The sequence below is a fragment of the Microplitis mediator genome, chromosome 6 (genome assembly GCF_029852145.1).
Source record: "Microplitis mediator isolate UGA2020A chromosome 6, iyMicMedi2.1, whole genome shotgun sequence".
Lineage (NCBI taxonomy): Eukaryota > Metazoa > Arthropoda > Insecta > Hymenoptera > Braconidae > Microplitis > Microplitis mediator.
The window spans coordinates 21352652-21366542 of NC_079974.1; the positions used below are offsets into that span (position 1 = coordinate 21352652).

The following is a 13891-nucleotide window of genomic DNA, read 5'->3' on the forward strand; positions in this document are numbered from 1 at the left end:
CTTTTTTACTTTCAAACTTTTTTAAACATTTAAATTTCCCTCTCTTTTATATTTATTAGCAACTGGGCGAGTTAAATTTTAAAAACTGAATTTTTGATGCTCTAAGAATATTTTTTCGCTCGAAATCTTCTAGACTTTTACCTGAATAATTAAATAATAATTAACCGGTAAATATAAATGGATTGGACTGCAAAATAATAAATAGAACTTGATTTAAGATACATTAGGTGACTAGTCCTACATAATCAAGTACTTAAGATTTTAAATTCAGATCTTTAACTATAAAAAATCAAAGCGATTAAATAAATTATTTAATATTAATGTTAATATTAATAATAAAAGTATATAATCCTAACACTAATTTAACGTAGTTCGACAAATAGAACACAGATTAAATGTTTTTTGGCTCTATTTTAAAAATTATTATCGTCTTTGCAGCAATCACTTTTAATTGAGAATCGATGACTTCTACATGTTTGGAAACGCAAATTTTATAATTTCAGTTAATAAATTATAATTATCAATTAATTTATTAAATAATTAATAACATAATCATAGAATTCATTTATCGAAAAATTAAGTGTTCTATTAATTTGGCCAGATATGTTTTTATAAAAAAAAAATTTTTCAAGTGCAAATAACATGTGTAATGTTTTCTATTATATTTTTGTTTTTTTGATTAAAAATTCCAGTCGAAGCAGATTTTAATCAATTCACCGCGTAGCCCATTCCAGATTTTATAATTTAATTAACAAATCGGGAATTTTTTAATGTTTATTTTTTAAAAACTATTTATTATTTAATTTATTTTTGTTTTATATTTTTATTTAAGTGTTAAATTGATCACCTGTAGTGCAATTTACGCCGCGATTATCGTTGAAAGCAATTCTGGAATGTATTATTATTATTAATATGCATTAATGAACAATCCAGCCTAGGTTAGACATCGAACCGACGTTTTCGCTATTTTTAAATATTTGTAAAAAAAGAATTAAATAAAAACGTCGTTTGGTTATCGAGACCACCTTGGATTTTTTCATCCTTACTTTCGCTCACTTGACACTTATTTTATTATTTTTAGTGATCCATTAATCATTAGTCTTCATTAATCATTAATGTGATGAATCCTCCGTGCACTTTACTTCCGATTCTGCAACACAAGAAATTCGCTACTTCTACCAAAATTCTTTTTCTTTTTTTATATTTTATATTTTAAATAAAATATCTTTTAATTGCTTTCATATCTTACTTTTAATACTTTAAAAATTCATTTTTGTTTCATTTAATTATCGTTATTTTTTTTTTTTTTTTTTTTTTTTATGAAAATAAAAGATTCATAAACAATTTATTTAAAAAAGTATGATATGTTTTATGAAAAATAAAAGCCGCACAAAGGGCAATTAATTTTAAATAATATTAGAACACAATAAACAACCAAGTGTCACCATTAGTGCTTTTTTACATTTAAATAATATCACTATTAATATAGTAATCTAATAACCATAAAATAAATAATCAAATTTATATGAAGCAATTTATCAAGCAAAAATAATAAATAACTATAATTAAGAGGATGTTCTCATAAAAAAGGTCAAATTTATTTTTTTTAATTCTCTAATAAAATTTTCAAAAATTAGTTGATATATTTTTTTGTAAAACTATTTTTTTAAATTAATAATCCATCGCTCAAAGTTAATTTTTTGTTTCAGTTAATCGAAGGTTGAATATTCGGGTACATTCGACAAAGATCGGTAATAATCGGCTTTGTTCGAGTAACCAACAATGGCATCAATTACATCTTTCATACAAAACAAAGTTTTATTAGAAATTTATTAATTTTCTACTGAGGAATTTAAATAATTAAAAAAAAAAAAAATGCACTTGTAGAAAATACAAAAAACTACAGGTGCAATTTTTTCAAATATTTTTTTTATAATTTGTTGCCTTCAAAAAATTCCAAAAATTATTAGTCAGCTAACTTCAGTATCATAAAAAAATTTAAAGAAGCGCAATATTTTTAAATTTATGAAACACAAGTAAATGTTAGTATTGATATCAATAAAAATAAAATAAATAAATTTTAGAACATAAATAAAAATTTGTTTTCCTGTTTAATGAGAATATCCTCTCAATATTTAAAATAATAGCAGCTAATAAGTTTACACACGTCTACTGTGCATTATAAAGGGATAGAGAGTAAAGAATTGTAACAGAAGTAATCCTACTAAAAATACGCACCTGTCCAGCTTAAATTTCTCAAGTCATTTGGATTTCCATCAGACAGCCTCCTTTGATCTAATCTTCTTACTTCGTCCCATCAACTGACTGTACCTAAGCCCCGGGCCCGCGTTTACTTACAATTAAGCGAACAAAAATTAAAAAAAAAAAAAAAAAACGACAACGCATCGCGAAAATAACTTGTGGTAAAAAAATTTATGCGTGCATCGTAAGCAACAAAAATTTATTATTTATACATCGATTAATTCCATTTATTAACCGAGGAACATTAATTACTCAGACAGTATAAACTTTATTTATTTTTTTTTTCTGTAAAATAATTTATTTTATTAAAGTATCAAGGCACTACTTCTTTAACTCGCGATAAAACAATTATTCACGTACTTATAATGCATTATATCACTTATATATTTAATAAAAGGCCATAAAATATAAATATTTATAAAATAATCTCAATTATTAATATCATTTATTATAATTTATATATTTTTATTAATAAAAGTAAGCAAAGTGTTTCAATAATTGACAAATAAAATTCAAAGTCTTAATAATTTTTTTTTTTTTGAGCGTTCATTGGAAGTAAATGAAACACGATGCGTTAATTTTATCAAAACATTCTATTATATTTATTTATTATCATATTTTAATTAATATAGAAATTTAAAAAAGCAACTTCATTAAATGCTAGTTGTAAAAAGCACAATTAAAAATATACATCTCTATTAAAATGAATAACCAAGTGTACCTGAGACGTATTCAATATAAAATAATTTTCAACTTTACTGCCTAATTTATTTTTAAATGTCTACATTATTAATTTAGATTTTATACTTTTTTTTTTATTATTTTCTATTAATGTAAATAATTAATCAGATCTTATTAATAAATAATGTTAATTATTAATAAATTTATCACTGGTCTTAATTGTTTGTAATTATAATTAATTTTTCTTTAAGGCAAATGCACAATTATAAGCACCTATCGTCATTAATTATTAATTAGTTATTAAATTGAATTACTCATATTTATTTAAATATCTAACAGACACGTAATTAATAATTAATAAAAAACAAAATATGAGTATCCAATAATATTTAAAATAAAAATACTATAAATAATGATATTAATTAAAAATTAAATGAAGTAATAAAGACAATTACAATTAAGACATATGAGATTGCGTATTAAAAAAACATTACGGCTATTTCGTGCTTGTATTAAATAATAATAATAATAATTAATAATAATAAAAATAGTAATAAAAGTCCTACGTGTTTGAATTAATACCGAAAACATGGAAGAATTTATTTTTGAACCCGGGTTTATTAGAACTAGTGTCGCTGTTGGTGGACTGTCCATCGTGAAGTGACTTCTGTACCAGCGGCAGCGAGCCCTGTGGATTGTGATCATGTGTGTGTCGGAGAATCGTCAGATCGGGCCGGGACAACGAAAAAAAAATAAACAAAAAAGAAAGAAGAAAGGATAGTAGACGACTAATGGTGATACTACGACATGCGGTGCGATATACACTTTTGTAAATATATATTTATATAAAATACTGTTATAAATTATTTAAATTTAAATATTTAAAAAAACTTATTTTAAATACTCGATAAATTAGTGGTCTTGGGTATTTAATTTTTGAAACTCACCTCGTCGTGCTGCTCGTGCTCGCTGTTCGCGAGACTTGAACGCGAGCCACGTCTTGTTGTGCCTTTTTCATCACCGAGTATTTGTGCGACTTTAGCTTGTTTTACTAGATCTAGTGCCTAAAATATCAAATTTTATTCATTAGCTTCTATTACTGTCATAAAAAAAAAAATTTAATTCCAAAGCTTCAACTTTAATTTAAAATTTTGAATTTTAAATTCAGGAAAAGTCTAGCTCAGTTATTTAAATAAATAAAATTATAAACACGTGAATGATGTATGAAATTTGCAAAAGCATGGGAAACTCACCTGCTGCAAATGCTGCGTGCAATTTAAAAAAAAAAAAATAATTGTGCAACGTTTAACTCTAGTAATTATTTTAAAATTTATTTTCAAATGTTAGCACGTTATTGTGATACGAAATTTATGCTCTAGAAAAATTGAAAGGTTGATTTAAAAAAATTTCTAACTCACTTCCTTGCGTGATCTCAGTGCACAGTCTTCGAGCGTTTCAGCGGCTTCGTATTTTCCCTGTCTTCTATAAAGAGCTCCCAAATTTTTCAACGTCGTGGTTACCGTCGGCGAGTCAACTTTCGCGGCTTTATGCCACCCGCCGTATTCTCCATAAGGTGCGTTCTCTTTATTTCTGTGTTTGTTTTCCTCTCGTTCTTCCGCGACCTTAAAAAAAATTTACAATCCAATTACTGACGACTCCATTATTTAAATAAATATGAAAATAAATAAATACATTACCTGCCAAATAGGTTTGTTATCACCATCGATAGCACCAAATTCTCTTTCGTGTGCTCTAGTTAATACTTGTTTGTACAGAACTTCAGCATCTTTATATTTTCCTTGTTTCAGATAACAAGACGCCAAATTATTTTTAGTTTTAGCGACATTGGGGTCATCAGGACCCAATTTAGCTTCATAAATTTCTAACGCGCGTTGATAATATCTCTGCACTTCTTCATATTTACCCTGGTTCTGACAGAGAAGCGCTAAATTATTTAACTGCTTAGCAACGTCCGGATGATCGCGGCCCAATACTTTCTCACGTATCTCCAGCGCACGTTTACAAAGCGGCTCAGCTTCCTTGTATTTGCCGCGTTTTCCATACAACACAGCCAAGTTATTCAACGTTGCGGCGACAGCCGGGTGATTTTCTCCCAGAGTTTTTTCACGAATTGCCAGCGCGTCGTTTAACAAATTAGCCGCTTCTTTATATTTATTCTGGTCGCGGTAAACTAACGCCAATATATTTAACATTGTTGCTACGTCCGGATGATCGTGACCCGAAGTTTTCTCAAGGTCCTCGAGTGCCTGTTTGCACAGTGGTACTGCAACTTCATACCGGCCTTGACTTGCGTACTGTATTACTAAATTATGTAGTGTACGTAGACGGGCGGGTATTTCATACCCGGCGTTAACTTGCTGGGCAAATTGTGACGGCGGCGTTGGCGACATTGCTGTTTATTTAAAATTTTTATTTAGTAATTATTTTAATACTTAAGGGCATTCTCAGACAATGCCCCTGCCATCACTTTTTAAAAATATTCAGTGACCTTGAACTGTCACCACATCATTAAAATTTTATTAATTAATTTCAATAAAATTAAAGCATTAATTTAAACAGACAATACAGTAACAATATCACTGAGGTATAGATTTTTAAAAAAATTACTCAGTTATCAATCGGGAGTTAAACTAAATTTGATAAAAAAATTGACATTAAAAATTATAATGTTGATATGAAGATTTAACTGAAATTTTCCAAATTATGTTCAACTTCTCATAGATATCAACTGTAAATAATTTTTTAAAAAATGTCAGAGAAATTGTAACTGCGTTGCCTTTTTTCCCATAAATATTTAAACTTTTTTGCAATTAATTATCAAAATTTTTAGTCATTACAATGGAAAGTCATCGAATATTTTTAAAAAATGGAGGGGAGCTGTCTGAGGATGGCCTTAATAATTTTGTTTGTAAATTGTATATTATATATAAATAAGGTATATAAATAATTATAAAAAGGAAGTGGTTTTTTTAACGTACACTTACTGTTTCGTTCGTCCCCTTCTTCATCGGGGAACAAGTCAACAACCGGATCATCTTTTGGTCTGTCTTTAGCATTTTCATCGTCTGCTGGTGGATCTGGATCATATTGTCTCATACTTTCCATAAAGTCCATATGTTTTTTGTCCACTTCCAATTGAGCAACCTTAAAAAAAAATTATTTTTATTTTTCAATAACAATTTCACTAGAAATTACGTTTCAAATAAATATTTTTTGGACTTGGAGTTAATTTTTCTCAAAAAGTAATAAAGGAAACGATAGAAAAAATTTTTAAAAATTAAATTTATACTCTGTAAAATATATAATGATATATGACAATAGAACTGTGATATATAAGTAAATACTTACAGCTTGTTCACTGGCTTGTAACTTTTGTTGAGTACCAGCAAGTTCATCACGCAGCCAAGCGTTTTCTTGACAAAGCCTCTTAACTTGTGTACGTAATTTTTGCTTTTCAGCCTCGACCATCTGTAGTTGACTCGCGAGGGCCATCATTACCTGAGCTTCACCCAGACCCAGCTCAATCATCTCAATGTTTTTACACAGCAGACTGGCTTTATCACGAGCCTCAGGTGCCTCTTGAGACTGCAGTCCTTGAAGAAGTCCCGTGTGCTCAACACGCAGAGCTTCCAGACCCTGGGCCACTGTCCGGGCACCAGCAACTATTTCTTCTTGCGTCATGGCTGTCATTCTGCCAATATGTTCTATTTTTTTACTGCAATTTTAAGACAATAAATTAATTAGTAAATCAGTAAACTGACAAATAAAAAATTATCAATTAAAGGCTGAGGCTCATGTGTGAAACTTTGACATTCACGATCTCTATATGGACTAGACTATTTTTACTAACCGAGATCCAGATTAAAAAAAAAACTAAACTAAACTTGACACTATTTACATTTAAATGTTTATCTTAAAATGAAATATATGAAGTGTTAAGATAAATTTAATGTCTTAAAGACCTGCAAGCATCGTTGTCGTCCAATGACCACTACAAACTTGACGACCTTCTGACCGTAAAAATTTTCACATGTAAAAAAAATTATAAAAAAACCCCAGTACAACCAGAATTCACAAGGATATTTTAAATCCATAAGTAAATTGTTATTTTATCCGTCAAAGTTTATTTAAATAAATAAAATTTAACGAATTAACTTTGAAATAACAACTTACCCCATGTTAAAAGTTGCGCAAAACCGGGCGACAAAATATCAATCGTTCAATAAGTTCGCGACTGCGCAATTTTATTTTTATTTTACTTGGACGATAAAATTATCGGATATAATTAATATTTTTTTATTTAAATTTAAATGATTTATTATTTTTGAATTTTAAGTAATACTGATTAAGATTTATGGAGTTGAATACCTTGATTTCTAGTCAGACCTTGACCTCTTTTTATTTGGCTCCGGTCTTAGAAAAATTAAAACCAAGACAATAAGCGATTCGGGAAAAAGGAGATGACTTTTTTGGAGAAAGGATTCGTTGGGAAAAATGAGGATGTAGAAAAATAATTTTAGCTGTAAAAAATATTTAATAACGTGAATGGTTTAACAGCTGACAAGTTTCGCGCAAGGTCGCACAGCCATTCAGACAGCAGAGATTCATTTACAAGAACTACAGTGAAAACTTGTTCTACAGACGTGGAAAAATTTGATAAATTATCTGCCTGGTCAAGTATTTTTTTCTTTATGGATCTTAATATTGTTGTTTTTATCTGCTCAGTTATTTATAGTTATTAATAAACCAGTGACTCGATAACGTACGCGGAATAGGAAATCATTTTTTAAACACGTGTCTTTGTATATAAAAATTTATCATAATTTTTTAATAAATCAAAATATAAATTTTTAAACGAATGTGAATGTAGCAGACATCAAATTTAAAATTATAAACAAATAGTAAATAATTTTAAAAAAATATTTATAAAAAAATGCACTTGTTAATTTTTTAAATGCGCATTTTTTTAAATTTTTTTATTAATTATTTACTCTATTTATTAATAATTTTAAATTTATCTGATGTCTGCATTCACACTCATATTTTTAAAATTTTAAATATTTAATTAAATAAAAAAAAATTAATTAATTTCTGGTCACAAAAAATGATTAAAGTTAAAAATTAATTTTACTAATAATAATAAATATGACTGTTACATATTTCAAATAATATGAAAAATTTATGGTCTATTTATTTTTAAAAATAATAAATTAATTTTCTCAGTTAATCCGCAGATGTCAAAATTCAAAAAAATAATTTTTCAACCAAAAATAATTTGAATTGAGTACAATTTTTTACAACAAACCAACGTTTGTTTATAAATTTCAATCAATTAAAAATTAATTGAAGCCATTGATTAAAAATTTTTGAACTGATTCCCAAAATAAAAATAAAAAAATAATTTATTTGAAATGAGGATTTTAATGGGTAATTAATTACTTACGATAAAACTCACATTCTATAGGCATTAAGTGTTTTAGACATATCAGTTCTACCCATTGATAATGTCAGAATCTGCAAGACCTACCTAATCCGTATAAAAAAGATAAAACCCTTATGTATATGCCCTGGTATCGATCTGTGTCGCTCACGTCTAGCCGAGCACGTTAACTTTTTATTTTAAATTTAATTAATTTATATTCTCACTTTATATTCTGTTTATTTATTTATTTATCAATATCAATATTTGTTACAATAGTGCGAAAATAATAGTAGTTTCTGTTATTAATTATTATTATAACTATTTATTTTAAAAACTACAACAAAGTACTTCAGTATAAAAATATATATGTCTATACAGTATAATAATTTTAAACTACGGGGATAATCACGTCACTTTGGGGTTTTATTCCTCACTGAAGTTGCTTTCGGAGTAGATTTTAGTCTGCACCCCTCGTGTATTTTGTACTTGATCAGGGTGGGAGATGCACCCGCGCGTGCGCTTATCATGTGGCCTCGATATCTGTGTGCATTTTGCTGCACATGCATTATAAATATGCATGTATAGATATATATATACATATATAAGAGTATGTACAGAATGTAATTGCACATGCATGCTACCAGTGGATGCAACGCAAGGGCGGTTTAACATCATACTCATTATTATTATCGTGTAAGTCGAATGAAGACATGAAAATGAGAAAAAATGAAAGGGGAACTTTCGTACAATAGATGACACACTTTTATAAATAAATGTAAACATTGCATAAAGATTATTGTACAAGTTCATAGAACTCATTGCTAAAAAGTTTTTCGAAAAAAAATATAAATATTTATGCTGAATAAAAATTAACTGTAATTATCTACTGCATAACAAGTAAGTAATGATAAAGTAATGAGTTGTGAATATTATTTTACATGGTAACTCAAAAAGTTTTAATAAAAGATATTTTTAATAGAAAAAAAAATTTGAAATGAAATGCAGAAATACCGAAAAAAAATTGATTTTTAAATTTTTACTGTCAATTTTAAAATTGAGCGGGAAAATTTAAAAATAATAAAGATTTTCTTGGACTTCAATTAAATATTTAAAATTTTCTTTAAAAAAGTCGTAGCCTGGAAGATATAAATGGAAATTTTTTTTGAAAATGAAAAGTAATTAAATTAAATTTTTCATTATTTATTGCGTTTTATAAATAAAATTAATTCTATAATTTGCTAGCGCGCTAATTTTGTTAAGTTTACAGTTAAAACTAGTGAGTCAAGACCCGAAAAGTTGTTGACTAATTTACTTAAATCTTTAAAGAGAAAACGCTTAACTAAGTAAGTCTTTAAAGTTTAAAATTCTCCCGACCATAAATACCACAAACACAAAATAAATTTTTTCAATAAAATTTCAGAACTAGACCAAATTTTTTTTTAGTTTTCCAGGTCTCCAATATTATCTTCATTAAAAATTCGCTCCATTTTTTTTAATTAAAAAAATTCAATGAGCTATATATTCTTCGCTCGATAAATTTTCAATTAGACCATACAATTAAACGTCATTTTATTTTTTACCGTACAACCATCCAATTTTTTTTTTAAATAATCAAATAAAAATAAATTGAATAGATTAAAAATAAATATTATCAAGCGAAATTAGGTTCAAGTAACGATAATAAATTTTATTAACAAACGAGTTTACATTTAAACCATAATACATGCATAAGTTTTTTGAAATTTAAGACTTAAATTCTTTGTACACTAGTGTAAGTATTCCATGGATAAGAGTATGTGGTGAGTTACAAAGCATTAAAAGAACAAAACTGCAGTAAAGTTATTTTGATGCAAGTATATCTGTATTTATCAGTGTGTCGTATATCTATATCTATATAATACTGATTGCTCGAGAGTTGAGTGCGATAGACGGTATCCGATGATTCATGCCGTGACGACATTACTATCCGAGCAACTACACCGCTAAGACCAACTAAACAAAGCTCAACTCAACCGTAACAACTTATATACATACTAATAAAATAATATAAATATATAAATAAAATATGTTGCAATATTTTCCTATCCCTTAAAAACATACACAGAAAAAAAAATTTTCTTTGCGCGAAAAATGTTTACTTACTCTAAGAAATTTTTTTCTAAATTGAAAACAAAAATTTTCTTGGGATAAAAAAAATTTCTTGCGCCAAGAAAATATTTTTTAGTCTTGAAAAATTTTCATTTCATAATCAAAATTTTTTCTCGCGCCAAGAAATATTTTTTTTGTGTACACGTGGAATTAAAAATATAAACAATATTGTTATTAAAAAAAGTATATAAATATTTTTAATTGCGACGTAAATAATAAAATTAGACTGCACTCTTTCGAAAGTTTTTTTTTTCTATCTATTAATTATCCATAATCAATTAGTAAAAATATTAATAATTTATTAATAGACAATGCTACAAGTGCTTAAATAATTAAATACTTTCATATTTTGTCCACGTATTAATTATACAGTTACATACTTAATAATCAGGTGGAACTAACATGCGATAATGTATTAATATGCATTAATAACTTTTATTCTACTTTCTTTTTTAATGACTTTTTGTTAACAGTTTGTAATCTATGTTATTTAATAATCGTTAATTCAATTTATTTTAAAAAGTGAGGATTTTTAAGGCATTAGTCATTGCAATTGTTTTTTGTAATTACTATTCGAGTTACTGAATGTTAAGTAATGATATTTTAATGATATATGTAAAGGATTATTAACTGTTTTAGTTAAAAAATGTATGACTATTCTTTATAGCTGTGGGTTAACTGTAATTTTGTATGAATTTATATTCTCTTATTTTATTTAAATCAAAGTCTAATAATACGGAGTTACGTAAGTAATTTAACAATTCAATGGCATAAAATTCATTTAATAAAAAAATTATTACCAAGTGTACGTTTGTAATTTATTTATTTTTTTTTAATTTGAGTTTTATAAATTTTATTAATTCAAATATTTGAATTATTAATTTCGGCGGTAAATTTAAATCCAATTGAAATTCAAATGGAATTTCATCAAAGTTATGATTATAATTTTTTTCAAAGATTCAATTAAAATTTTATCGAAATTTTGATTAAAAAATTTTTAGAGACCCAATGAAATTTAAATTAAAAGTTGATTGTAATAAAAAAATGACAGCAGGCGGACATCTGACAGTTTTTAAAATTTTAGAATAAAATAAAATTTTTTCTTTAAAAAAAATTGAAAATTGACTTAGAAAATTCTAAAATCAATGCATGCATTTTTTTGTTTTTATCAATTTGATCATTTAATTTTTTTATATGTAATTTAAAAATTTTTTTATGTCTGCTACATTGACATTCATAATAAAAATTACAATAATTCAAATTGTAACACCAAATTTAAATGACACTGAAGTAAGCCGACTTCAAATAAATTTTTGATTTTTATTCAGACGATAAATTGTAAAAAAAAAAATATTTGAAAAAATTGCACCTGTAGTTTGTTAAATTTTCTATGAGTGCATATTTTTATTTTTTGTTTTTTTGTAATTAATTTGTTGAAAAAAAAAATCTAAAAATTACCAATTGTCTGCTAACTTCAGGATCATATTTAAATGATACTGAAGTTAGCCGACGTCTAATAAATTTTGGATTTTTATTTAGACGATAAACTAAAAAAAAATATTTGAAAAAATTGTACCTGTAGTTTATTAAATTTTCTATGAGTGCATATTTTTATTTTTTGTTTTTTTGTAATTAATTTGTTGAAAAAAAAAATCCAAAAATTACCAATTGTCTGCTAACTTCAGGATCATTAAAACCAATCGAAAAAAAAAATACATAAATTTCTAATTTTCATTGGCAACTCAAGCGTAATTAATTAATTAAATAATAAATATTTATTTAAATATTTATCATTAAAACAATCACTCGATTAACTTAAACATTTACTCAGTGGGTTTGTTTTATCATCACTCTCAATCCCAAGTAAATTGAAATATCCACAAGATCTTCGTCACGGTATAAATATCGCGGAAACAAATTAAAGTATGTAGGATTTTCCGGCTTCACCTGCTCTCGTTGAAGGCGTGGCAGGTGAAAGAGTATCCAGAGGAGAGTAATAAAGTTTTAAGAGAGTAATACAATCTTTTGTAGGATTAATATTAAAAAGTATCAGAACGCTCTAGTCATTGAAAAATATCTAGATCTTGGGATGGATCTCACAAAGAAACTTTTGTTTTAATAAAAATAAAACTACTCACTTATAGAGATCCAGAAAGGAATCCTTGGTATTTTTCAAATTACCATCACTGTAAAAAAAATGACAGATTAATTTTACAAACTCGACACTAGAACTAATATGCTAAGAAATTTTTTTGTTAAAGAGGTTAATGATGATTATTATTATTTCTTCAGTATTTAATTATTGCTGGACTATGATAGTCGTAATTATAGATAAGAAACATTTGAATCTTAATTTTTTTTTATTTTTCATTTAATTGTCGTTTTTTTATTACATTTAGCTCACGAACTAACTAAATCACAAGACAAGTGTGACAGGATAAAATGGCGAGAGCGTTGCTCATAAATATATGACCGTATATTTTATTTTTTATATTTATTTTTACTACTTATGTTACGTCAAAGTTATTTTATTAATAGTTACCTAGTTATTGATACTGATAAATAATTATAATAATATTTGTACACTGGGTAATTGGTTTTTGTCAACTAGATATAATGACTTAAGTCGTAATGATCACTTTGTAATCCTCGTCTGAAAGTAAAAACAACGATAACTCGATTGTTGACTGACGCGCCTCTAACTTACATTTTTGAATTTAAAAATTTACCGCGCTTACTTTGAAATTAAAATTTATTGTAAGCAGTTACAGTTATAAATAAATACATTTTAATAATTTATAGACTTATGTCGATTAGATAAGAACACAAATAACATTTTATTTTATCAAAAATTTTGAATAAAACGTTATCAGTATCTTGGAAAAAAAAATTTTTAACTTGGACTCCAATTATTATTTAAATATATTTTTAAATTGCTTATGTATATGTCCACATAAATACGAAATAATTGTATAGAGTCAAGAAATTTAACGATCGATTTTTTATAATAAAGTTTTATATGTTATTTTGAAAATTAAATAGCAGTATTTAATTATAATTATTGTAAAATTTCTTTTTTACTTTACCTGTCATTCTATTAATGTAAGCGCCGGTCATATAAAAGATGATCGGTGATTTTGGATTTGTAATTTTACCCAAAAAGGACGAAATTGTACTGAATAAATTATGAGAAATTTAAATTAAAAATTTTATTCATAGGAAAAAATTTTGACACTAAGAATCTTATGTCCGGTTGGCTATTTTTTTTTTTTTTTATGTTTAGACAAAAAAAAATACCTTAAGATAAAAAAAATTAATTACGTGCTGTAAGTATTCAATTTATTTATGTAAATATAT

The 13891-nt window shown here is 26.3% G+C and overlaps 1 protein-coding gene across 13 annotated transcripts; it reads right to left on the reverse strand.

The window, feature by feature from the left end:
• Positions 1–614: 614 nt before the first annotated feature.
• Positions 615–13214, reverse strand: LOC130670650 (kinesin light chain). 13 transcript variants are annotated; one of them, XM_057474104.1, is made up of 10 exons: positions 13077–13214; positions 12673–12720; positions 6313–6679; positions 5943–6108; positions 4641–5356; positions 4362–4565; positions 4197–4208; positions 3891–4007; positions 2239–3631; positions 615–1150 (listed from the first exon to the last, which is right to left on the reverse strand). In XM_057474104.1, exons 3-9 carry the CDS (start codon positions 6652–6654, stop codon positions 3506–3508), a joined length of 1683 nt encoding a protein of 560 aa, XP_057330087.1. In that variant the 5' UTR covers positions 6655–6679; positions 12673–12720; positions 13077–13214; the 3' UTR covers positions 615–1150; positions 2239–3505. The 13 variants fall into 13 exon arrangements, with proteins under 13 accessions (XP_057330087.1, XP_057330089.1, XP_057330084.1 ...); XM_057474106.1 differs by lacking the exons at positions 12673–12720; positions 13077–13214 and adding an exon at positions 8492–8792; XM_057474101.1 differs by lacking the exons at positions 12673–12720; positions 13077–13214 and adding an exon at positions 8420–8792 and having other exon boundaries at positions 5949–6108.
• Between the last annotated feature and the right edge of the window lie 677 nt (positions 13215–13891).

Coding starts and splice junctions, on each gene's coding strand:
- LOC130670650 (XM_057474100.1), bottom strand. CDS start 8,463: ATGGGTAGAACTGATATGTCTAAAACACTTAATGCCTATAGAAT. Junction 5,357..5,942: donor GGACGAACGAAACAGTAAGT/GTACGTTAAAAA, acceptor TTAAATAAACAG/CAATGTCGCCAACGCCGCCG. Junction 3,632..3,890: donor AGCACGAGCAGCACGACGAG/GTGAGTTTCAAA, acceptor CACAATCCACAG/GGCTCGCTGCCGCTGGTACA.